Source organism: Eubalaena glacialis, chromosome 16 (assembly GCF_028564815.1).
Source record: "Eubalaena glacialis isolate mEubGla1 chromosome 16, mEubGla1.1.hap2.+ XY, whole genome shotgun sequence".
In the NCBI taxonomy this organism is placed as follows: Eukaryota; Metazoa; Chordata; class Mammalia; order Artiodactyla; family Balaenidae; genus Eubalaena; species Eubalaena glacialis.
In genome coordinates, this window is record NC_083731.1 from 10,920,879 (window position 1) to 10,947,307 (window position 26,429).

The 26,429-nt window shown below is 50.9% G+C and overlaps 1 protein-coding gene across 1 annotated transcript; it reads left to right on the top strand.

Moving 5' to 3' along the window:
• The first annotated feature begins 976 nt into the window (after positions 1 to 976).
• On the top strand, positions 977 to 7,392 carry ZIC5 (Zic family member 5). The gene is made up of 2 exons (XM_061171018.1): positions 977 to 2,495; positions 6,950 to 7,392. Exons 1-2 carry the CDS (start codon positions 977 to 979, stop codon positions 7,390 to 7,392), a joined length of 1,962 nt encoding a protein of 653 aa, XP_061027001.1.
• The last annotated feature ends 19,037 nt before the right edge of the window (positions 7,393 to 26,429 follow it).

Here is a 26,429-nt window from a genome sequence, read left to right on the forward strand (position 1 = left end):
AACTGCTTAAAGGATATCGTTTATTTAGCCGCTTCCCTCTGGAGAGATGCTGTTTGGCCTGCCCTGCCACTGTTATCTCCGAGAAGCAAAAGTTAGGATCGCTGCCCGATGTTTTTTGCCCCCGGTAGATCTAATTGGAAGTGGCAGATCTAGAACCGATGAGCAGTGAGATTACACTTCGAGCCAACTCCTTTGAACCATGTTGAAAAGGATCCCATGAGCTAAAAAGTCGAGGTAAAACGGTTCCTTTTGGGAAAGATTTATTTTGACTTCACCTGGTGTTTTGCAACCAATAGGATTTTAATATCCTTCCTCATTCCGTCTACTGTCTGTGCGCCCTCTGTGAGCGCTCGGCAGATTGAGTGTCCTTCCCAAATAAGAAGTTTCTAGTATCACCTCTACGAGTAGGATGACGGGCATACATCTGTTCACCCTCCTCCCCCAGTCAGCAGCTCGGAGCTCTTCCAAGGGAAGGGACGCTGCATGCAGTGAGCGAAGGTTTTTGAATTTGGGGGCTCCCCCCGCCTTTTGCTCCCCGGGGGGTCCCCAGCCCAGAGCCTCCAGGCGCCCTTCTGCCGCGTGCCGGCGCACGTTCACCGCAAGGCGCGCCATGGGAACGCGGGGCGCTGCGCGCGCAGGCCCGGCGCAAACTTTCTGCAAGTGCAACTTGGGAATCCCCGGGGAGGCGGGGACGCAGGGCTCCGGGAGAGGAAGGGGCGCGAAGCGAAAGCGAAGGCGGCCGCGACCACAGGGGCGGATGCCCGCTGAGCCTGAAAGGGAGCCAATCGGTCAGCCGCGGCTGCTGCCAATCACGCGGCTCCCTCCAATCCCACTCTTGCTATTTCCAAAATCTCGGTCCCACTGCGCAGCTCAAATGTGGTGGTCGCTCTGCCAATCGCTGGAGGACAGAGTGGGAACGGGAATAAGCAGAGTTAGGAGGCCAGGACAAAGAAGTTAAAGAGCGCCTAACATATACATGTTTTTGAAGGCGGGCAGAGGGAAAAAAGTCCCCCCAGTGAGGGTCTATGAGTCTGATTGTGTAGTTCTGATGGAGACCCCTTTGAGCAAGAGGAACCCGCCAGCGCTGAGATTAGCGGATTTGGCAACGGCTCAGGCCAGGCCATTTCAGAATATGACAGGCTTCCCGGCGCTGGCCAGCGCGCCCGCCCACTCCCAACTCGGCGCCGCAGCCGCGCACCTCCGCCCTCGGGACCTGGGCGCTGACCCCGGCGTCGCCATCACTCCGCTCGGACCCGAGCACATGGCCCAGGCGAGCGCGCTCGGCCTCAGCCCTCCCTCCCAGGCGCTCCCGGCACAGCCCGAGGCCCCAGCGGCCGCCGCCCGCGCTGCAGCCTCGGTCACGAACCCGGGAGCCGGCACCTACCCTGGCGGCGGGGGCAGCGGTAGCGTGCAGTCCTCCGCGCCCGCGCCCCCGCCCCCAGCCCCTCCTCTTCCTCCCTCCCCTTCACCCCCTCCCCCTCCTCCTGGCCTCTCGGGCTACACCACCACCAACAGTGGCGGCGGCGGCAGCAGCGGCAAAGGCCACAGCAGGGACTTCGTCCTCCGGAGGGACCTTTCCGCCACGGCCCCCGCGGCGGCCATGCACGGGGCCCCGCTCGGAGGGGAGCAGCGGTCCGGCACCGGCTCCCCCCAGCCCTCGGCCCCGCCTCCCCACTCGGCCGGCATGTTCATCTCGGCCAGCGGCACCTACGCTGGCCCGGACGGCAGCGGCGGCGGGGGCCCGGCGCTCTTTCCCTCGCTGCACGACACGCCGGGAGGCCCCGGCGGCCACCCGCACCCGCTCAACGGCCAGATGCGCCTGGGGCTGGCGGCAGCGGCGGCAGCCGCGGCGGCTGAGCTGTACGGCCGCGGGGAGCCGCCCTTCGCGCCGCGCTCGGGGGATGCGCACTACGGTGCGGTGGCGGCCGCTGCAGCCGCCGCCCTGCATGGCTACGGAGCAGTGAACTTAAACCTGAACCTGGCGGCGGCGGCTGCTGCCGCGGCGGCCGGACCCGGGCCCCACCTGCAACACCACGCGCCGCCCCCGGCGCCGCCACCGCCGCCCGCGCCCGCGCCGCACCCGCACCAGCACCACCCCCACCTCCCAGGGGCGGCCGGGGCCTTCCTGCGCTACATGCGGCAGCCAATCAAGCAGGAGCTCATCTGCAAGTGGATCGACCCCGAGGAGCTGGCCGGGCCGCCGCCGCCCCCGCCCCCGGCCGGCGGCGCCAAGCCCTGCTCCAAAACTTTCGGCACCATGCACGAGCTGGTGAACCACGTCACGGTGGAGCACGTGGGCGGCCCCGAGCAAAGCAGCCACGTCTGCTTCTGGGAGGACTGTCCGCGCGAGGGCAAGCCCTTCAAGGCCAAATACAAGCTCATCAACCACATCCGCGTGCACACCGGCGAGAAGCCCTTTCCCTGCCCCTTCCCGGGCTGCGGCAAGGTCTTCGCGCGCTCCGAGAACCTCAAGATCCACAAACGCACTCATACAGGTGGGTGTCTGTCCCCGGCCGCGCCGCCGCCGCCGCCTCCCGCGCCGCCGCCGCTTCTGCCGCTGCTTCTCTTCCTCCTCCTCCTGCTCGCCTTAATTTTTCCCTCCTTCTGCTGCTTCTTTTCGCATACGTATAACCCGGACATGTGACTTCTTTTTTTTCTCTCCCCCCTTTTTTTCTATGAATAAGTAATTCGATAGCACACACAGGCCCCGCGCTGGGTTCCCACACGGTGGAGTCTCCAGCGCTCCCGCAGCCCCTCCGCCGGGACCGGCAACGCGCTCCAGCCGCCGCCGCCGCCGCCCCGGAGCAGAAGCAGCCGCCGCCGGAGCAGGAAGGCGCCCAGGACGGTCGGCAGCCCCCTTCCGCCCGGCCCCGGGAACTTGGGGAGGGCGATGGGGAAGGAGGGCCGGAGCCGCCCCGGCGGCTCTTCCCTCCCCATCGGATGTCAGGCCCCGCGTGGTCGCCGTGCTCCAAAGAGCGGGCGTGCGAGGGGCGCGTGGGATTTGCTGCGGTATTGGGGCCGCGAGGCCCAGCTCGGTGTGGCCCCTCCTGGAGGGGAGAGGGGGCCCTGTTCCTCCGGGGCGGGGTGCAAAATGCGAAAGTAATGCGCCCTCGGGCTCCCGGGGACCTTCCCCCTACACACACGCGCACACACTCGCCCACCTTTACACACCCCACAGTACACCTTCACGTGCACACACACATCACACGAACAACTTAACACATCCATATTCTCTCATACACCCCTCCCTCATCGCTGGGACGTCCTTGTGCCCTGATGACACAATCACACTCATTTACACACCTTCATATACACCTATACTCACACGCGCCGTCACACAGTTTATCACACATGCCCTAGAGGGTGCTGGAGAAATTGGGTTCTGTCCTTTGCAGGAAGGTTCTCCTTGGAGGAGGACAGGGCGAGCTGCAGAGTCTCCCGCGGTCGTTGGGGCCTACCCCCCCGTGGGACTTGGGAGGAGCCCCCGGCACCCTGGGGAGCCCTCCCGCCCCCACCCCGAGCCCTGCCGTAGGGGGTGCCACGGCCGTGGCCTGGGGCGTGGGGTGGCGCCTGTGGGCCGTGTGCCCCTTGGAACGGACGAGCGCGCTGGGCAGAAGCGCTGATGAGCGCGAGCGCAGTCGGGATTTATAGGGACATACAATATTACCCCTCGGAGGACACTTAAGTAACTGGAGTTTACATTCAGTAATTACTTGGCTGATTTATCGGCGCGGCGACGACGAGGAGGCAGCCGCCGGGCGTGGGCCGCAACGCCTGGCCAGCGGCCGGGGCCGAGACCACTGGCGGGGGGGTGGTGTGAGGGGGATCTGCGTGAGAAGCCGGGTCCGGGGCCCCGAGGCTGGAGCCCCGGGCCTTCTTCTGTCGCCGGTACCTGACAGGCCTCCTGCGGACTGGCCCGCTGACCGGCTGGGAGCGCGTTTTCCCCCGAGTTCCGTTTGCCAGCCCCTTTTTTTTCTAATCGGGATCAGTCCGACTTAATGATTTTGTCAAAAGGAAGCGTCCCGCAAGACTCTCGTAAAAACTCCCTGGCCCGCTAAGCCAGCTGCTGGCCCTCGTGCCCAGCACTTGCCGACGGGACAGGGGCCTGGGGCTGTGAGCGGGGCGCGCGGGGCGCGGGAAGTGAAGCCGCCCCCAAAGGGAACCCCTAAAAGCGGAGCCCGCGACCTCGGGCCCTTCCCGCATTTCCAGGCCTCGGAGGGGAGTGGATCTTCCCTTGGCGGGCAGGGGGGGCTGCCCGGAGCTGAGGGTCGTTTCCGCCCGGGTCAGGCAAGGAACTGGAAATTGACTGCGCGGCAGCTGACCGGGTGTCGGCTCTCTGGCCCCCGGGGACAGGCAGCCTCCCGCCCCACTCGCGGGCGGGCCCCAAGGGGGCGTGCGCGCGTGCTGCCGGGGGCGGAGACCCGGGCGCCGAGGGAACCCGGGGCCGTTTTGTTTTCGGGTTCCTTGTGCGCAAGGTTGCATTCCCGCCTGGCTCGCGGCGGCTGCGTGGGCCTCGCCGGGTCCCTCGGGCAGGGATGCGGGCGCTCTCGCGTTGATGCTCAGACCCGCGTCAGGTGTTTTGGGCCGTTCCTGGGCCGCTAAGCCACTGAGCACTGTGTCCAGAGAAAGGCCAGGCCGGACTCCCTGCGCCATCACAAAGCTCTCCCTTTTTGGGGGTTACCCGGGATCCCGGAACGGCTTGATCAAAGGGAATAATCCCCGGCCACTCCTGAAGGCCCATTTCCTGACCCACGTGCCCCCAATTCCATTTATAACCTTCCTCTGGGCTGGACTCGAGTTCTCACACGTAGCTTCCCTCACTCTCTAAAACTCTGTAAGTAGTTAAATTCTGACGTGACCCCTCTGTCAGAATCTGAAATGTAAACACTAGGGTCTCTCACCCTTTCTAGGCAGGGAGAATTTGCTAACTGCTCCCCTCCCCGTACGTAGGCCCCCCTGAATAAAATAGGCAATTCTATCACCCTTTCCATTTTTTTCTACTTTCTTCTTCCATCTCTCCTTTATCCCTGCATTTCTACCTTTCTTTCCACTCCGTATCTGCCTTTTCTGGGTCTGATTCTTAATGCTTCTCTTTAAACATGTGCAGTGGTGGAGCCAGCAATGTCCAAGGCGTTTATTCTGCACAATCCGAGATACTTAGCTTGTGCAGAAACATGAGAAGTCTAAAAAGCAACATTGCATATTTGCATAGGGTGAATAAAATTACTTAAACCTCCATGTTGAAGAAAAGCTGATTGTAATTTTTTTTGGAAGAACGCTACATTAAATTAGTATTATCCAACTTAAAGTGGAATGTAGAAATCAGGACAGATAACCAGTGTTTTGATAAAACTCGATTAACTGTTTTTGTTGCAGCCCCTCTACAGAGAATTTTTAAAGGTTGTGATTATCATTGCATTATGTTGTGTTTTTCCCTCTCTTTATGGCCCAAGGCAGGAGGTATATTAAATAATATAAGTATATTATAAATATTAAATGATAATATTTAATTTTGTTTTTAAACAATATTTCCAGGTAGTATAAGTTATATTCCAGGCATCTGAATACTTTCAGATGTGCTAACGTACTCTGGCATTGAAGCAGTTAGCATTGATGAAATTAAAAAAGAGAAAATTACACTGAAATATTTGTACAGGAAAGTCCACCACAGAAATTTATGTACACTAAGCTGTCTTAATAGTTGTTTGGCTTTTTAAAAAATAAATTGTCAAAAACCAAGGAAAAGACCATACCTTGTGTGTCACCAGAGTAGCTGCTAAAATGTAGAGAAATTCAACTCTATTTTTAAAATCATTTAAAGATAAGGAATATATTTATTATACCACAATATGTATGAGATAACATGTTCAGTTATGGACTCAAATACATCAAGTTCATGGATACTAAGGTGAGGGGGAAAATTCATACTGTTACCTGCTGTCTTCCTGTTTCTGCTTTTTAATACCGAGGTATAGTGTGGCTGAATATCTTGTCTTACTGAGCATTTCTACTACCTGGACCTGGGGCCTTGTGTTGAAAGGCCCTGTGCTCCTGGGGTGGGTAGGGCAGCTTAAAGGGGCAATGGGCCCAAAGACTCTGGTAAACAGTTGATCTTTTTTGATTATTAAAAAATGTTAGAATAAGAAGTCTGCTTATGCCATCAGGGGATGCCAGGTTCTGGCTGAGGCTTGTAGTCTTTATTAACGTTTGTTAAGGTTCTGTTCCTCTAGGGTCTCAACTGCCCAGCAAGTTGTGAGGAAAGCTGGTAGAACGAAGAGGGCAACAGCCTATTCTCTGCCCAGCTAGGCTTGTAAAAAATCTAGTGGTGGGATCATGTTTTTCACAGATGTCTTTATTTCTGGAGAGAACAGGATTTTGGTGTATTTCCTTTCCTCTCCCATCAGTGAAATCCTGGGGAACACTCTGAAACAAAATGCCAGTATTATAATTTTACTGCATCACCCCCAGTTTACTTTTAATTGAGAATACATGTTTATCTTTTTTCTCTTTTTCTTACGGTCTTCACCCAAGTTGTGGCTTTGCAAGTATTTTATCAGCATTTATCTTGACAGGGGATCGGCTTGAATTTTTGTGTGTATAGACCCTGAGGGGAACAAGGATGTGGGAATCTGGGTCCTAGCTGGATTTCAGGGTTCGAGCCTGGACCATGCTCTAGCCATTCTCACCTCGACCCCTATGGTACTTCGGGGTTGACATCCAGCCTCTAGCAAGCCCAGGTCCAAGAAGAGCCTCCAGGCCAGGGGACACCAGGCCCATCCCCCCAGTATCCCTTCCCTGTTGCATCCTGGAATGTGGGAATTAGGAGTTAGGCTGGGAGTTGGTCTTCAAGAGGATGGGAAGATGCACCCTCATGTCTGCTCTAAGATTTCTCTCTCAAGTGAGAGGTCTCTGAAAAGCACTTGTTAACCTTTCCTATGTTTTATTGCAGGGGAAAAGCCTTTCAAATGTGAATTTGATGGCTGTGACAGGAAGTTTGCCAACAGCAGTGACCGAAAGAAACATTCCCACGTCCACACCAGCGACAAGCCCTACTACTGCAAGATCCGAGGCTGTGACAAATCCTACACCCACCCGAGCTCGCTGAGGAAGCACATGAAGATTCACTGCAAGTCCCCACCACCCTCTCCAGGAGCCCTGGGCTACTCATCGGTGGGGACTCCAGTGGGTGCCCCCTTGTCCCCTGTGCTGGACCCAGCCAGGAGTCGCTCGAGCACTCTGTCCCCTCAAGTGACCAACCTCAATGAGTGGTACGTTTGCCAGCCCAGTGGGGTCCCCAGTCACCTCCACACCCCTTCCAGCAGTGGAACCACTTCTGAGTCTGACGATGAGGAGATATACCGGAACTCTGAAGGCGTGCGGACCATACATTAGATTTTATTAGTAATAATAATAATAAGTACAATAATAAGTGGGAGCCCTTGGACCGTATCCTAACCTGAGACAATGCCGAGACTGAGACAAACTCGTGACTCAGACTTGCCACCGGGTCTAATTAGCCCTATTTATTCAGTATGAAACCCTATGGTGTTTGTACATTTAATTAATTTAATTAAGATATTTGGGTTTTTTTTTTTCCCCTTAGAAAACAAACAAACAAAAAAACCCAACCAAGCTGGACTTGTGTGTTGCAGGGGCACAGGACTGAGAGCAGACTGTACCATGGAAAATGAACGGAGAGATTAGTGAATCGAGACACACACTGCCAATGCCATATATATAGTTTTTACAAGGGTGAGAGAAAGAGCGTTAAGTCAGAACTCAACACAGCACCAAGGCCCTTTGCATTTCCTGGAGTGCCTCACGAACGCCTTTGACACCATCATGGGCTTCTCTGGAGCCTCTCTGCCTCCTGCTTGGGCCCTAATTCTGCAAAGGCCTCTTGATTGTAAACCACACACTTGCTGCATTGCCAACAGATCTTGGACTGTACCTGTGTCCAAAAATATTTGTAAAAACCCTTTAAGTTCTAATACTTGTAATTTTTAATTTCCACTCTTTTATTACTGATCTCACCTTAACACAGTGTTTTTATACAGGATTATTTCTTCAGTACCCTGCTTGTATGATTTTTTTTTAAAAAAGATGCAGCAACCTAGTACATCTCCATATATTGTGCTACCATGATTGTTCCAGCAACAGTGGAGAGAAGAAAAAGCTGCTGCGGTAGACAACTGTGAAACTGATATTTTATAAAATAGAAGAAATTCAAGTGCTTGCTTTTTCCTCTATCTTTTTTTTTTAATCTGGAATCTCAGAGCCTGCCTCTTTACTCTGTCCAAACTTCTTGTGTAATAAAGAGATTATGTTTTAGATCATAAGTTCTTTGGGATGCCAAAATTAACAGGCAAGTGTAAGGAGGTGTGATGTTGGCAACATGCCTATTTTTGGGGGAAGGCTGTTGTTTTACAAACAGGGCAATCTCTCTTTTATACTGTTGTATCGACCTTTTAAAAAATCTTTATTTTTCAGTGCCGGAAATTGCATTTTAATGCATTTTCTTCCACCTGAGCACGCGGAACTCTGTCCCACTTGCAAATGACAGTGTATGATTTACATTAAAAGAGGGGAGGGAGTTGCTATACATATTAAAATTTTTAAAAGGTTTATAGTTACCACCAAACACTGATGAATGTGTGACCTTTGCCAGAGCTGTCAAGCTAGGACAAAAAAGGTCAAGGACCTAGGACAGTAACTCTTAGTCAATTTATTTTCGGTTGGTACAACACATCTCGTGTGCAAAACGCAGTCCATCATAAACATCATACAGATATACTAAAGAGCACTAATTTATCCTCAGAGACCCTGAAGACACCCCCTTCCCAGGGTTTGTAGAAATTTGTTTTGTGTGCTGTGAGTGGTTGATGTACTCTTGTCATTGTTAGTAACTTGTATGTGAACACTATTTGTACAGTTGAATTAATTTATTTTCAGACATCATCCTTTTTTTTTCCTGGAAGAGTTCAAAGCACACCAAAGAATTATATTATACATTTTGGTGAAAGATTGTCATTTATGATCTACGATTTATTTTAAAAAAAGGAAAGAAAATGGGAAAATATATTTTTAAGCTTACTTGAATGAACAACGTAATGTGAAAACCAGGACTCTTCCTGCATGTCTCTTTTGCATTGTGTTGATGAGATTATATATAGTTTATAGATATATTCTATTACTAGTACAGTGCATGGTGCTGTCACTTTGAAAGCCTTTCAATGTTGTCTTCAGATTGTTACGGTGAATATGAAACATGCAGACCCTCCTTTATAAAGAAAAAGACCATAAAACTTGAATATAAAATAATTCTACATTTTAAAAGTTTATTTGATTTTCATATTATTCACTTTCAAAGCTCTTTCAAATAGACAAAATAAGATGAGGTGTGAACTTTGGGGGGATAATTTATGTATCGTAAACTTACTCGAACAAAATATTCCTGATTTATAATTTGTTTTATTTATACAACTTTTTCAATGGTAGTTTGCACTATTCTTTATTATGCTACAGGTTTATTTATTATGAAACAAAGGAATATGTATTTTATGTATTTTGCCATGCATTGGTTAACTCTCTGCCACAGATTTATTGGTTCCTGATACACCTAAAATAAAAACTTAAAATGTGTACCTCCAATAGAAAGCAAGAATGATTATGAAGTAAAAAATTTAATAAAGGGTATTCTTCATATGTATTGCTTACGTTTTACGTGATGGCACATCTCTGCAATTCTGTTCCAGACAGAACAGGTTGCTCATGTAGTAATCAGAAGGTTCTCTTCCCTTGATCTCTTTATTTCTTCACCCTCCCCAAGCAATGGAGTATTTTAACAGCTTGGTCTAATTTACAATCTAATCTAGAAAGTACAGTATATTTATGAAGACTAAGCCCTGCAGGTTGCACAGAACGGTAGCATAAATCTTAGGGGTTACTGCATTCATTTGTTAAGATTAGTAATATCCTTAGTGATCCTAATCAGTGGAGAGCTGAAAAGCAAATTTTAGTATTTCTTTGCTGCCCAGCCTCTAAAGAAAAAGGGTAAAGAAGAACGAGGAAAAGTTAGAGAAAGGGACAGTGAGACGTTTCCAGACACAAAGAAGATGAAAGCAGAATCAAGAGCTAAGATGGGTATGGAGTTAAACACATCCTGAGTGAAGTTGCGTAGTGGGCATCAAGCACCTCGTGTATCAGGTGATAGGATAAGAACCCAATTTTACTGTGGCTTATTTGGAAGTTGAGTGGAGATAAGTAACTTAGCATTCTGGGGCAGGTGTTAAGGAGAAATGAGCTTCATGGCAACAAAATGCCCAAGTGGCTTAAAGTAATGCGATTGGCTATCCACATAAACAAGGCTGAACACTTGCTTGTTTTTAGGTTGGCTGATACAAAGCTGATAAAAGGCAAGTAGTTAAAAACAACTGGTAGTGATGTCTAAACAGTTCTCCAAAGGGTTATAGCGATTTTTTAAAGTCAGGTTTGTTAAATGTATTACAGGTGAAACAGGTTGCAAAGGGTTGTTTGAAGCCAGGTGACAGTAACCAGCACACGAAGGAGAAAAACACGCGTAAATGAAGGCCCCCATCAATGGGAAAACTTACAGCTCTCTAATGAAGATTCTCGTGAAAAGAAGGGTGACACAAAGCCATCAAGACATGAATCATTCATGGGAAATATAAAAGATAAAAGATATCTGACAATGAGCAGAACCTTGTATAGAGTGTATAAAACAAGTTTCCCCTTCTTATTTTCTGCTTTAAAACGCACAATCTCCCTCTCCCAGCGTTCTCTGTCCAGTCTATAGAGTTAAAATTGACCACTGCTCGTCCTGCGCCACTTCAAAGTAATTTAGTCCAGAACGGAAGGCTTGGCGCTTGGACAATCTTCATGGTGTGTTAAGATTTCTATGGCAATTGGCAAGCAAGACGTTCCCATCTGAATATGTCTCAAAGAAAGCCACTTATTGACACTAAGTTGGCTATCATCAAAGACTTCATCTTCCTAGGCAAAACGTGGCCCTTGGGGCCCTTGCAAACACTGTTTAAATCATCTACCTTTGTTTTCCAGGCTAGGAGGATCTCCAAACACATGATTATTTGTAGTTTATGTATATTTTCCCCCATTAAGGATGTTCTTTGGTAAAACTAATGCTCCTAAAATCTAAAGTATTGAGAAAGAGCTTGAGGGTGGGAATTATATTCTTTTAAGGAGTTGGAGATGGCCACCCAAGTGGGATAGCCCTGGAGACAGGAAAAGAGGAGGCCCAAACTCCTTGAAAGCTAAGGCCCAATTATCTGTGACATTTCAGTTTTGCCATTTATATCTTGTATTTTGTGGAAGCTTTTGGAAACCACAGTGGTTCTGTCTCTCTCTCTCTATCTCCCTATCTCCCTATGTATCTGTCTATCTATCTATCTATCTGCCTATCTCTTCCTCTGTGAAAGGGGACAAGAGATGTTCACCTGAAGTATTTGTTATTCCAGTTTGGCTAGGAAGTACTACTGCGGAGGGGGCTGCGGAGACAATCTGATTTCTCAAGTGACCACTTTAAGTCAGAGGGAAGGAAAACTGAACACGGGAAACAAAACAATCCAGACACATAGTAATACTTTCAGCCTGTCACATCACACTGCCCGCTGGCCCAAACACCCACCCGTAGTCTACCAAAATAGACTCATGGCCAGGAAACCCACTCTTCCAGGGCTGTAGGGTTGGCGAAGGAGGCCCACGGTGTGACGGCCATGGGGTTGCCAGCACACTTGCCCTCCCGTGAACAAAAACTCACAGCAACTCATACTCTGTCATCCCCACCCCTACACCCACGCACAAACACTCAGGAGCACACATTCACACGCACCGCGAGTGCCTAATCAGGCACGGAGAAGTTCAAAGGCGTGTTCTTTGAAATTCAAAGTACTGCTTTTATGGTACATCCACACGGAGCGTAGGCATTGCTATGGCAATGGGCAGGGCCAGGGGAGTCTCTGGCAGAGGGTCCACAGTGATTCGAGACACTCTATTAAGATACAGTTGCAGTGACCTTTCCTTTCACGCCAAGTTAGCTCAGTCGATTTTCACCTGATCAGAAATATATATTACATATCACATTACATAGATGTAATAGTATATGTATTACGTGCCATACATGTGTATGTCCTTCCATCCACTTTTTGTTAAGATTTCCCCTCAGAACCTCCCAGCTTGAGAGAAAGGAGAAAGAATGACGAGAGGAGAGAAAGGCGAGTGGGGATGGGGGTCAGTGATGTCAGAAGAGGGGGGAGAGGGGCAGGAGCGCCCCAGCCCCAGCTCCTCTTCCTTCTCTCCCCACCTAAGTACTTTTATTTGCAGAGCGATTGTTCTTTGTTTATTTAATACAAGTACTGTGTGAATGGTGAAAAATAAACACGATGAAAAATAACCAAACAGATGATTCCTCCGAGTGAAAAAGCCCGGACTTAATAAAAGTGCGAAGCAGTCACCGCTGAATGAGAAACCCTTTGAAGTGGAACTTATTATAGGAGGAATACTTTGGGGTTGCCTTAACGACGCCGCTGAATCGAACGCGCTCGCCTTTGTCAGCGATTTGTTCTCCTTTGCTGGGGTGCCCGGAGAAATTACTTACATGGGCTGCCTTAACATGCAGCCTGCAAATCAGTAACTTTGCAGCTCAGACTTGCAGACGCCACTCGGCAACGGACAAAAAGAAGTCAGGGGGAAACGCACCAAGCTTTCACGCCGAGTCTCCGGGGATGGGGGAGCACGGGCGTGTTGGGGACGGCAGATAAGAAGTTGTCTTACAACTGGTCCCCCCGCCCCTCACCGGGGCTCCCCACCCGCACGCCGACCCGCGAGCCTGGGCCGGGACCTCTGCCGCCCGGCTTCTCTCGGAGGCAGGGGAGGCTCCGGCCTCTCAAGGGCCCTCCAGTGAGGGGCGCTCTTCCGTGCGCTGGCCGGGCGCGGGACGTTCCCAGCAGCCCCGGCCATATTTAATAAGGGTCGTTTATCACCCAGGCGCTTTGAAGGGTCGCCTCCAGCCCTGTGCCCATTAGAAAGGCGGAGGTGACATTTAAACTCCGTTTTCAAGGATCGCGAGGGGATTTCCATGAAAAGGCAACTCGTTTGTCTTATGAGCCTGGAAACAACTCCCTTCTCGCTCCTTTTGACCACATGGCATAACTCAAAAACAATAGTTCAAAAGTGAAATGGCATCGTGGTGTTCACTCGGAGACAGGCCCCCATCTAGCACCAGAGAAAAGAGGTAGTCCGCAAGACAATGTGCTTTTTGTGTCCGACTCTGTCACAAGGACTGTGTTGTTTGCTTTGGGGGCTGCGCCTGTTATACTTGCCTGAAAGTGCTTGTGTTAAACAAGAGTTATAAGTCATCCAAAACAACAAACATTTTGATTTTCTTTGCCTAAAGGGCTTTCCCTGGCTATGGGCACCGTGAAAAAATAATGTCCTTGCTGAGAAAGGAACACCAGTAGTAGCATTAGAAGCGGGCGCATTAAATATTGAATGACACGGGGAAAAAGAGCTTGTCGAGGGGCACTCAGCCTTAAAGTCTTTCTTCAACTTTGTCTTCGGTGGCTGCTGGACTAGTTAAGATGGTATTAATTAAGGCAGCTTCGGATGCCGCCGAGCCCGCCGGCCCCTCGGCCGCGCTCGGTCAATGGGCCTGTGTCCTCGCTCTCTGCTCACGCGTTGGCTGAGCCGAGTGCAAATGTCACTTCTCATTTGGAGGCTGAAGAGAAGGGCCCATCCTACATTAGGGGCAGCAGGGATGCAGGCAGCAGCAGGCGTTAAAGAAATACCAGGGGCTGGGGTGAGGGGAGGGGAGGCGGGAACAAAATGGGAACATCTGCCCTGGGCCGGGGAGGAGAGCCCGCCGGCGTGCACTGCTTTTGGCACATTTTGGATAGTGTTGTTTAGCAAACAAGGGCCACGCGGGACTCGCTGGGCTGGAACACCCACCCTCTCTCATCTGCTCCTGCGTGGGGGCAATTTAAACCCCAGCCCTGCAAAAATCTATTAGGTAGTCTGGCGGGGCGTTATTTTACAAAGGGAGTAGCTTCTACAAAGAAAGACAAAGGCTTGGCGCAAACCGGCTTCTTTCCTGGCTTCCTCCAACCCCCTCATGTCCCTTCACAGTTCACAAATAAAGCCCAAAGGGCCTCAGCCAAGAACCTCCGATCCAATTTTACAGACGGTGAAACTGAGACCTCAGGCAAGACTCAAGAGATTTTTGTCAGTTTCCCGGGGCGAAGAGTGGGAAGCTGAGACCTTCACTGAGACTGAAGACCCAGACAGGGGTGGAGCTCTGTTTAAGGGTGCCAACAACCACGCCAAAAGATCCCCTTCTCCCCAATTCCAAGCATTTGATTCAAAATCAAATGGAAGTTGGTTTCAGCAGCTGGAAATTCCTAACATTAAAAAAAAAAAAAAAAGGAATGAAGCTTACTGCCAACTAACTGTGGCATAAATGCAATGCATGCTTTAAGAAACTCTCTGCTAACTATCAATTCTTGATGAGGAGAGACAAGACTTGGCTGGGTAGAAGGGTGCAGAATACCCTGGCAGATTGATTTCTGCAGCCAGAATCCCCCATGGGAGCCCCTGTCTCCTGGTGTGGAGTTCCAGATGGACATGGGCCTTCTCTTATCACAAGGTCCCTTGGAGGTGGGGAGAAACGCAGTCAAATGCTGTTCCTCTGTGTGTGTGTGTGTGTGTGTGTGTGTGAGAGAGAGAGCAAGAGAGAGAGAGAGAGAGAGACAGAGACAGAAACAGAGAGAAAGAGAGAGAGACAGAGAGAGAGAGAGAGATTGATTTTGACCCTTGCTGCCCCTACAGGGGTTTAGCACCCTTAACTCTAGATTCATTTGCATGTCTGGTTCTCCTTCTCGGGATGTGTCCCCTCAAGGCTCCCTGGGCCTCCTGGATAAGGAGAGGTCACATTTCCCACCGAGAGCCATCCTGCAGGAGAAGCAGTTCCGGCCGGGCGGGGCTCTGTTAAGACAGGGGTTGGGGGTGGGTAGCTCGAATCTGTCTGACTAGAGACTCGGGCCTGCGGCCTACACCCTCCGCCCCATTGGGAGCTGGAGGTGTCGCTCTAGGGTGGGGAACCGCCTGGCAGGGTCTGGACGCTGGCCGAGGTGGGCGGTGGGGAGAAGAGAGGGCTGTGCCAGAACGACCCCCGCCCCCTCCCGCAGCAGGTCTGCAAAACCTAAGACTGGCGCTCACATGCTCAGCCGCTGACCTGGGTGATCTTTCTTGCCTCTCTTTCTTCGGTCCCTTTCTCCCTGCCTCTATTACTTCTTTGCACGAACAGGCCCCAGGTCAGGGTAAGGGATGCAAAAACATGGCGTTTTGGCCCGGAACACACTGTCCAGCGCGCGCGCGCACACAGAGACACACACGCTCAACTCACCCCCCCCCCGCGCGCCCCCGCCCCAGCCCGTGCACTGGGCACACGCCCGGGCTCCAGGCACCTTGCCAAGAGCGCGCGAGCACCCTGCGTGGCACACTGGCTGAAGTTCCTGCACGAAGTGGCGGGGGTGGGGTGAGGAGGGGGGTGGGCGGCGGTGGACGCCGCCGACTGCTGGCGGGGCGCACAAGTTCAGTGCTCAACTGCCCGCTCTTAACGAGACCCGGGATCCCTTTGGAGAGGCCCTCGGGAGCTGGCGGCGGGGCTGGGAGTGGCGTGGGTAAGCTGGCCGGCGCGGGGCGCGGGCGGCGGGGCAAGAGGGCGCGACAGGAGGAGGGCGCGAGGGTGCCCGCGGCCGGCCGGGCGCTCCAAGAAGTCAGCGCGAGCAGCTGTGACTTCACCTATTAGCCCCGATGTCTTTCCGAGGAGCCTGGTGGAGTTAAACAGCCCACAATGGGCGCTCTGGGGCGCCTCCAGCCTGACCTCCACCCGGGTTTAATAGTTTCATAGGAACTTCATTAAATCAATTACTTAGTGAGCACATCATCATTTATTTGTAATTAGCAGCGAGGAGCGCGTTCTCTCCCCCAAGCCCGCGGCCCGGGTCCCAGCGGGGTTGGCGGAGTTGTGCAAGCACTTTTGTTTGCTCGAGTGTTGACTCCCGGCATTATTCGGCCCCGGTAATCTTTACGTCTTAATCTAGCATTCAGGGGGCGAAGGGAAAACAAACAGGGCGCAGGCCAGAGGCCAGCCCTGCGGTCCCAGCCGCGCGCGCAGCACGGCCCTCGCGCAGGGCGCGTCTCCACGGCCCCCTCTCCTCCGGGCAGAGAGGGCGAGGGGCACCACGAGGGCAGCGGCGATGGAGGGGAATGAGCCAGGCCAGGGGACTCGGGAGGAAAGTGGCGAAGGAAGAGGAAGTGAAGGAGCGAAAAGAGCGAAGCCGGAGCAGGAAAGCATGTCCCGCAAAGCGAGCACAGAAAGAAAACGTCCAGGCTCGTGCGCGTGTGCCGGCGGCGTCGGAGGGGAAGCGCGTGTGTGCGTACGCAGGATGTGCGTGAAATCACAGCCATTTCAGCTGCCAGGAGCTGGGCGGAGAGAGGGGAGCGCGAACAGGAGGTGCCGGCCTGGCGTGCGCGGAGGCAGCTCGATGGGTGTCCGGGGCTGCAAAAGTGCTTTCATTTGGGGACTGCAGCCGCGGGCGCAGCTCCACCGCGGCCCACAAATTACGAGCGAGTGGTTAGCGAGCTGGGGGAATTGCTGAAAGCCAGGCCAGAACCTGCGCGTGCGGAGCGACGCGAGTAATGGCCCCGCGAGGAGTCGTGATTCCTTTCGAGTGTAATCATCTTTCCCTACACGCCGCAGCGCCGGCCAAGAACCCGGTGGGTCGTAGGAGTCTCGGCTCCCGGGGCTGGGAACGTGGACGACGCGTCCTTGCCCCAGCGCAGGGATTTCCGCTCCCAGTTGGAGAAGTCCCTCCGGCACAGGAAACGCTCAACTTCTGCGCGAGATCCCAGCGCAGGAAATGGGGGGCGGAGGAGGCGAGGGGTCACTGATGATCCGGCTCTGGTTCTCAGGAGCCGGCGAGTGTGCACAGCTGTGAGGTTAGGAACAGGCCCATGGGACCCCCTCTTCCCCCCCACCCCAGGAGTGGGCTTCCAGAAGAAACAGTGATCCCAGAGGGTCCTTGAGGCTAGTCTCCTAGGTGGACCTCGTACCTGTGAACTTTTGAGGAGAGGGTCTTGAATTTCTCCACTGGTTTTTGTGGTCAGGCCTGTTTGATTCAGGATGATATTTGGAGGCTATGAATGTGTGAAGGTTACCTTCTTGATTCAGTGTTTGGAGTGTTCGCACTCTAGTGGGCCCGGAGAGAGCTTGGTGCATCAGTGGGTGGCAGCATGGTGACAGGATCTGTGCTGGGGTGGGGGTGGGGAGGGAGGGTTGAGGCGTGGCCCCAGGGCCTGGCTGTAGTTGTGCTCCTGGGAGTGGCAGCTTTGTTTGCCTGGGACCCTGAGGTGGGCTCTCCTGAGGCCTCCGGTTGGGTGAGCCTGTACCCATGACATTGCCTTGAGTTTCAGAGACCCCACTGAGACCCCCCAGCTGCTGCTGACCTACCCTGGATTGTCTGAGAACTTGGGGTCAGCCTGAAAAACAGGAAGTGGATCCAGAGAAGGACCATCTACTGGCAGGGCAACCATCCGGGAGAAGCACCTTTAAAAATACAAAAGCACTTTGCAACTTTGCATACTTCTCCCCACCCCTAAAGTGATATATGCTGAAGTAGTTAAAATGGTCAGGCTTCCACAAGGATTACCAGCAAAAGAAAGTATGTCTGCATAACGCGAAACACAACTTTCTCAAATATCTCTCCAAACACTGTAAACACCAGCACTCCTTAGAGTCTGTTGTACATGTTTCTGCTTTGACATAATGAATACCTATGCGTGTTACATGTATATTTGATCGGCCAAGACTGTACACACACACAGTTACAGCATATTTAAATCCAACCTTGCAAATGATCGGGGGGGGGGTGGCTACCCATCCTGGACCTAGCCAAATTTAGGGCAGCCTTGAAGGAAGCAGAACTGAGAAAGACTCCCTTTAAAATAACAGTAAAATGGAATTCACCCCTGACTTCTCTCTCCGCTTCTCCCCCTCAACCTCGCGGCGACCCGCCCCCTCCCACAGCTTCAACAACGTTTAATAAAATAGCATCATAGGGAGAAAACAGGCAAGTCAGGCAAGCATTTTATGAACTGGCAGGGAGTTTCGTGAAACGACTGATTTAGAAAATCTAGATGTTGGCTGCAAAGTTTTCTGACAGATCAGCAGGTTCGGCATCTCTCTCCCTGCTCTTGAGTCCTAACAGCTTTGAACCCATTAGCTGGCTGCCATCTCAGACTCTGTTCTGCTTCTGCCTTTGCTGGGCCGCATGTCCCCGGCACCCCGCCCTGCCCAAGGCCTTCCCTCCACAGTGGAAGCCCTGTGCTCTGCTCCCCACCTCCTTCCAGTGGGGCTTCCCCGGCAGGAGGTGTGGGACCCTTCTAGCCCACTTCCCTTACTTGTCTGGGGTCCTTGCCACTGGGCCCATCAGCCTGAAAATGAATAGGCATCTGCTCACATTTCTGTCCTGTCTCCGTGGAGGGTTCTGAACAGGCTTCTCCCTCACCAGCTGCAGGTCGCCTGTTCCGGACCTGCAAGGAGAAGCAGGCCGGGCATGACAGACTGTAGACACAAAGCTGACCAAAGCCTGTGTGATGGACCCAGGAGCTCTCAGCAGCCTGGTCTGGGGTAATGACGTGTAAGGGAAATTTAAGGGAGGGCCAGGGGAGACTTGGAATGGGAGGAATTATGCCAACGTTTGTCTCCTTTTAGGGGCGAGGGCAAAGGTTTGACCACTCTGGTTTTTCTTAAATAAACTGACCCCAAAGTGCAAGCGTTAGAAAACCGGTGACCTAGGTCGAGCGTCTGCTGTGTTACTGAGAGAAACTTCTAGGTAGGCACGGGCACTCCTTTCTGCCTTCAGACCCAACCGCACGGGTGGTTCCCTGCTTGTATCCGTGAGGGGTAAAATCATGAAGCGATTCCAGGCAAGTGCCTCTCAGGAGGGAGCAACGCCAGAAGACAGAGGCAAGCGCAGGCAAACACTGCAGCCCGGCCAGTGCCAGCCCTCCCCACCTTCTCCCCCTAACTTCGACTTTCTAGACCTTTCTGGTCACCCCATAAATCAGAGGGCTGGGGTGGTCCAGAGGCAGAAAAGTGCCTTGAAAGCACTGTAGTGTCCTTGGCCACTGGCAAGGAGATTGGAGTGTTGGTTTAGATTCCTCCGATCTGAATAATGCCTGTTAGGAAGGAGCAGAGAAATGATATCATGAAAAATCTCCTTGGTTCTTACATTCCTTTAATGGGAAGGTTTCCCTGGGCTGCATGCCTGTCTGGAGAATTGTAGACAAAAAACTTCCCATTTCTTTAAGAGCAAAGGAAGCCCAGCTCGCATCCTGGGGGAGCCAGAGGCAACCTCCCTCTGAGGCCCTGGGGAGGCTGCCCTGGGCCCTGTGCAGGGGACATGAGTAGGAGCGGGGGGGAGTCGTAGAGAACTCTGATGTCCATTACTCACATGCTTTTCTCTATTTAAAAAATTCTGAGGACTTCCCTGGCGGGCCAGGGGTTAAGACTCCACATTTCCACTGCGGGCGGTGCAGGTTCGATCCCTGGTGGGGGAACTAAGATCCCACACGCCGCGCAGCCAAAAAAAAAAAAAAAAAAAAACCATAAAAAATTCTGGTAATTTTTTGTGGCCGCGCTGCGGGATCTTAGTTCCCCGACCAGGGATCGAATCCATGCCCCCTGCAGTGGAACTGAGGAGTCTTAACCACTGGACCACCAGGGAAGTCCCCGAACTACTTTTAAGTATACAGTTTTGTGGCATTAAGTACATTCACATTTTTGTGCAGCTGTCACCACCATCCATTTCCAGAACTTTTTCATCTTCCCAAACAGACCCTGTACCCATTAAACACTAACTCCCCACCCCCCCTCCAGCCACTGCTAACCTCTATTTTACTTTGTCTCTATGAATTTGACTACTCTAGGTACCTCATATAAGTAATCATACAATGTTTGTCTGTGTCTGGCTTATTTCACTGAGCATAATGTCCTCAGAGTTCAACCATGTTGTAGCATGCATTAGAACACCATTCGTTTTTATGGCTGAATAATATTCCAGTGCATGGCTATATAACATTTTGGTTATCTGTTTATCTGTCAGTGGACCTTTGGTGTGTTTCCACCTTTCGGTTACTGTGAATACTGCTGCTAGGAGCACGGGTGCCCACACATGCTTTTATATGTACCCATGTACCTATATATTTTTTTGTGAACCGATGTAAAACACTTTAAACTAAAGGGGGAGCTTCAGCCAAGAATTTAGAATATCCGATTTCTCACTTGGATCTGGCTCTCTGAGGTCAACGAAGTGCAGGTGGATTTCAAGGGAGAGCCAAAGCACTGTTTTCCAGTTCCATGGTATTCCCATCTGTATTTGCACACGTGTGTGTGTGTGTGTCCGGCCCTACCCAGCGCTGCTGCTTCAGAGGAACTATTAACACATTAATATTATCAATAGCAGGCAGTGCCTGAGCCATTAGGGATTTATGAAAACATCTGAAGCAAGTCGTTTCAAAGCGCTGATTTGTTTTATAGTCAGTATTACATTTTATGACAGGCTCTTCTGCCAGCAAAATGAGCGTGTAAGCATCATGCGCAGCTCGGTAGATGGAAACCGCTGCCCTGCGCTGCCCTGCAAATTTGTGTTCCAGATCCCTTGGGAAGCTTCTGCAGTTTGCAGACAAACACTGACCCTTTGCTGAAGGGTCAGCCCAGAACCAGATAGCGAGTGTGGGCACCCCCCCCTTACATTTTTAGCTGTAGAAAAACTACGGCTCCTTTTCCTTTCTGTCATTTTCCTCACACCTAGAGCACAAGAGGCAAGCCATTATCCAGCAGACCAAGGCCAAACATCTTCCTGGCCGCTTCTGCTTTTCTGTCGCGGTTGTTTTCCCTCCTGATTTGCCAGAGTTTCCCAAGGCAAGTTCTCTAGCTCTGGGGAAGTAGTCTCAAACCCGCTTAGAACGGGGGTGACCAAGGAGGGGGGGCAAGCAGGTCCCTTGGAGGAGACGGATGTGTGTTTCTCAGCTCCCCACTCAAACCTGCAGCCCACCCCCAAGGGCAACCAAAGGAAGAGGCGGCGGTGTGTGGTCGAGGAGGGGGTGGGGTGCGGGAGAGGGGGGAGGGGCAGCAGGGCCGCGCAGGGAGAGGGCACACCCACCCTCCCTCCGCCCCCGCCCCCAAGCTGGGACCTGGGGGTCCCCTCGCGGCGGCCCCCCCCTCTGGGACGGGAGGGAGCACCAGGAAGTTCCTTCCCCACGCTCCCAGGGAGCGGGGTTTGTAAGATTTACAGCAGCTGTTTAACATCTCCCTACCTAGTCATTAAACGCGGAAGGGAGAAAATTAAAATGGCAAAGTAGGATGAAATAAAAGGCGTCTTTTCCTGTAAAGAGACAACACCTAATTAGGGAGTATTTGAATCCCACAGAAATGCAGACGCTCATGGGTGACGTAAAACTTCTCCTTTTAAACCAGGAACAAAACCCAGAAAATTGGGGACCCGGCCCAAAGGTAGGTAGTCCCTTAAAACGACAAGCTCCTTCCTCTCAAGCCTTTTGCCTGGCTTCCCCCTGCCCGCCTCCTCTTCCACAGCCCTGGGGGAGGAGGAGACTCAGACGACGCCGTGGAGTTAAAGTTTCTGGGGGCAGCGCCCAGCCCAGAGCCGGTTCCCTCCCCCAGGGCTCTCAGGCCTGACCCAGTTCCGTCCCAGTTTCCCTCTTTTGTCCCCTCCCGACTCTGTCTCATTGTTTTGTTTTGTTTTGCAACTCTTTCTCTAGCTTCCCCGTCTTTTCGGGGAGCCCGCCCCCATCTTCTGTTTCCCTCAACCTCCCGGAGCTTCGAGAGAAGTACCTTCTGCCTTTTTCTCCTGGCTCTTATCTGGTTCTTGATTAGATAACAGAAGCTTTGCTCTCCTTCCGCGCGGTTCCACAGCTCAGCCCACTGGGTGTGGACCCCTGATCCCGCCGGAAGCCTGGCTTTGACCTTTGCTCTCCGCTGCCTGCTGCCAATGTGTAAGGACTCTCCTGCCGCACCTGCCCCGAATCAAACTCAGTGAGCTTAAGGGGTGCTCAGCCGCAGGGAACTGGAAGGAGCTGCCTTAGCTCAGCCAGGAAACCTGCCTTCTGCCTCCGTTTTGCTCTCACGGGCTTTCCGGGAGGAAGCAAACGCAGGGAGCACTCACTGGCCAGGACGGAGTTCTTCCCAAAGTAGCTGCTCAGTTCCTCCGCTCTCCGGGTAGTTAGTTATTCTTCTAGGAGAGTGTCTTACTGTTTAGTCCTATGATTCAGGAGAAAGAAAAGACAGCTATGGGGAGGCTTAAGAAAATATGGATCAATGTGTCTTGAAATGTCTACAAGTTAAAGAGATTCTTAGTCACACCTCACCCCAAGTTTGCCTCTCTGGGATTATTTTAGGATTTTGATAGTTTAAATTTTCCCCAACATCACAATGCATAGGACAGAGCCAGAGGTGCCCAGATTCCTGCTTATTAGACTAAACAGTAAAAGGAAATCATTTTTTCCTTTCAAGAAGTAAGGAGAGGCTATTTTGTTGGCATTTCCCTTTGGGGATGGATCCTCTGTCTGGCTTTGCCTTTTAAAAGGGTAGACTCAGATCCCACCAAGGTGGAGTGTAATATGGATAGAAGCAGTGTCTGGTCCTCCCTGATCTGCTGCAGAAACATTTGTGTGTCCGCCTTTGCTGGGGTCCGGGAATGCAGCCCTTGTAGCTGCCTTAGTCCTACCTTCTCTTTTCTTTTCTGAAACATGTAGGTAGAAAGAGTTTTTTTAAAGTTCTTTAATTCTTTTCTTCTACATTAAAATGCATTGCATACACTATTTCTGAGTAAAACCTTGGGTGGTGTTTTTAGAAAAAGGATCATAGTAATAAAAATATTTTACATCAGTGTTGTATCTACCTAACACTCTTTAAGCCTTGCACATGTTTTAATTGATTTGATTCACGTACTACTTCTCTAAAGTAGAGCGGGGAGGCTTTGTTATTCTCATTTCGGGGGTGAGTAAATTGACTCAGAAGGTTAAGCTCACACAGTAGTAAGTGTAGAGCCAAAATGAGTTCAAGTCCATTTTTTTTTAACCAAAGCATAATGGACAGAAATAAAAAAATAGAAAGAAAGTGATATGGTGATTTGGTGACCAGATCTCTCACAGTTTCTGATATAATAGGGTCAGTGGATGAGCATGGTTCCATCCATTGCTCTCCTTCAAAAAAGCATCCTTCTTTACACAGATGGGTGAACAGAAAAAAATGGATGTTTGCCCGACCTTATTCCTAAGCAACACTCCAGCTATGGTGCATCTCCTTTGATGTACAATATGATCTTTCCACTGAGAAGGCTCTCATCATCTTTTCCATTGAAATTCACATTATCTCAAAAGTCAGCCCTTCCATCATCCCTGTCTCTAGTCCTGTATGATCACTCCTTTCTTTGAATACTAGTAGCCAGACCTAGTGACCTCTGTAGCCATGTGCTTTACTTAATATAACTCATTTAAATCCACAGCAAGGCTATGAAGCAGATGCTTTCATTATCTGCATGTAACAGATGAGGAAACTGAAGCACAGAGAGATTAAGAAGCGAGTTGAAAGTGACATGGCTGGAAATAGCTGAGCTGGGATTCAAACCTCTCTAGTCTGGGCTCCAGAGTCCTTCCTGACTCTTATATGATGCTGCCTTTCAACCATTATACTGTTAGGCATCGTGCATGCGTTATCTCACAAGGCAATGCGTGCACTTCATCACATGATGCTGTACCGTCTCCCTGTAGCGTGTGTCCTATTCTGCCTGAGGTGTGTAAAAGCACATTTTTCTCCTTCTTATACCGTTGTAAGCTGCTTGAGTGGGATGACTGTGCTCATCAGTTTTAAATGTCCTGTAGTACCTATTGCTTATATAGTGTACATACTTGATACTCACACATATTTTTGGAATCAAGCTTAATCAACTGGAAAATGGTTTGTTCTCCAGGTATTCACTGAGTACCAACTATGCAAGAAGCCCTATTAGGCCCTGGTGAGCAAGTCAGAGAAGATTCTTCCTCTTAAGAAACTTAATTTTAGTGGGGGAAACAGATGATAAACAAACAGATAAAATAAGAAAACTATCAAGTAGTACATTTAGAAAATTAAAATGGGCTCTGATAGAGAGTGACAGGAGTGGAGGTACTACTTCAGGATGGGTGATCAGAAAGAACTCTGGGAAAATAAGATCTGAGGTGGGCTATGAATGCCAAGGAGTGAGCCATGCAGAGAGCAGAGGAAGGGCATTCCGGGTGAAGGGAATAGCTTGTGCAAACGCCCTGAGGCAGGAAGGAGATTAGTGCCTACTTTCTTTGACAACTTGCAGGATTTCTGAACCTCAGCACTTGTCTTAGTCAGCTTGGGCTAGTATAGCAAAATAACAAATATTTATGGTGACTTAAACAACAAATAGTTACTTCCCACAATTTGAAGGCTGAGAAGTCCAAGATCAAGGTGCTGGCAGATTTGGTATCTGTGGAAGGCCTCTTCTTGATTGTAGACTGCAACCTTCTCGCCGTGTCTTCACACGGCAGAGAGAGTCTCCTCCTCTTCTTTATGGGAACGAATTTCATCATGGGGCCCCACCTTCATGACCTCATTTAAACCTAATTAAATCTCAAAGGCCCTACCCTCAAATATCATCACACTGGGGATTAGGGCTTCAACATATGAATTTGGGGGCACACAAATATTCAGTCCATAGCAGTACTATTGACATTTTGGGCCAGATAATTCTTTGGGGGCTTTCCTGTGTCTTGTGGGACGTTTAGGAGCATCCCGGTACCCCCCAGCCTGTACACGTTAGATGCCAGTAGTAACCTCCTTCTCTCTAAAATGTGGCAATCAAAATGTCCCCAGACATTGCCAAGTGTCCCCTGAGGCAAAATCACCCCTGGTTGAGAACCACTGAGTTAGAGGACCAGAAGGATGGCTAGAGTAGCTAGAACACAGTGAATGAGATGGAATATGGTTCGTGAGGCTGGAGAGATGCAGCCTGGACTCAGATCATGTAACGAGTTTAGATGTTATTGGAGGTTCAGTGAAAGCCGTTGGAGGGGTTTAAGCTGGAGCATGGAATGATGTAATTTATTTTGGGGGGGAGAGGGAGGAGGCAAGAAGGAAGCCGAAGATCCTGGGATCAAGCTATCGCAGTGGTCTAGGTGATGGGGGAATGGAGATGGAGAAAAGTGGACAGATTCGGGGTATGTTTCAGATGAACAGTTGACAGCACTTGCCAAATCAACAGTGAGAGGTGAGGGAGAGAAGGATCAAGGAAATGACTAATGAGTTGAGTCCAGTGACAGGGTGGGTAATGGTGCCATTTGAAAGGCCTTAGCTGGGCCTTGGGACAGAAGGTTTGGGACAGAAAGTCATTCATGTGGAGGTGCCTGCTAGGCAGGAGGATGTAAAAATCTGGAGACCCAGGGAGGGGTTGGAGATGTGGGTATGGGAACTTGGGGCATGTTGATCTTCATAAATAGGTATTTAAACCACATGACTGAATGAGATCACCTAGGGGTACTGTATGAGTGGACAAGAGAAGGATGGCCAGAACAGAGTCCTGGAGACATTTTAGCAGGCAGAGGAGGAACCAGAGAAAGATCCAGATGGAACTCTCTGTGAGGTAGGAAAGGACGGTGCCATGGAAGTCAGGAGTGTATCAAGAAGGCTGAGTGGTCGTTTGATTGGATGACATAGAGCTCATCTGTGTCTTGTCTATGGACAGTCCCTGTGGATAGGGAAGGATGGATGGCTGATTGGGTGGGTGAGGTGAGGAGAGAGCAACCTAGAAACTTTCAAGGGGATGGCTGTGAAGGGAGCAGAGTATAGGCAGTAGCAGGTGAGGGACCAGGGTCACAGGCATTTTCTCAAGATAAGAGATGGTGGAACATGTTTGTGTGCTGGTACCAGTGATCTGGGGGGGGTTGGTTAGGGGGAGACAGAGAAAGGCCGAAAAAGGTTGACGGCTTGGGAGCAAGAGAGAATCCTGCAGGAAGAAAGTCCTTGAGTGGGATCCGAGCCCAAGTTGGGGGGCTGGGTTTCTTAAAAAATTTTACTGTGGTAAAATAGTTATGATATTTGCCATTTTAGCTATTTTAAGTGTATACTTCAGTGCTATTAATTATATTCACAACATTGTACAGCTAGATTGTACTATTTCCAAACGTTTTCGTCACCCCAAACCAAAACTCTAACCATTAAGCAATAATTCCCTAGTCCTTTCACCCCAGAGAGGAGTTTTTGATAAGAGCAGGACATTTCATCCCCAATAACAGGAGAGAAGGTGCAG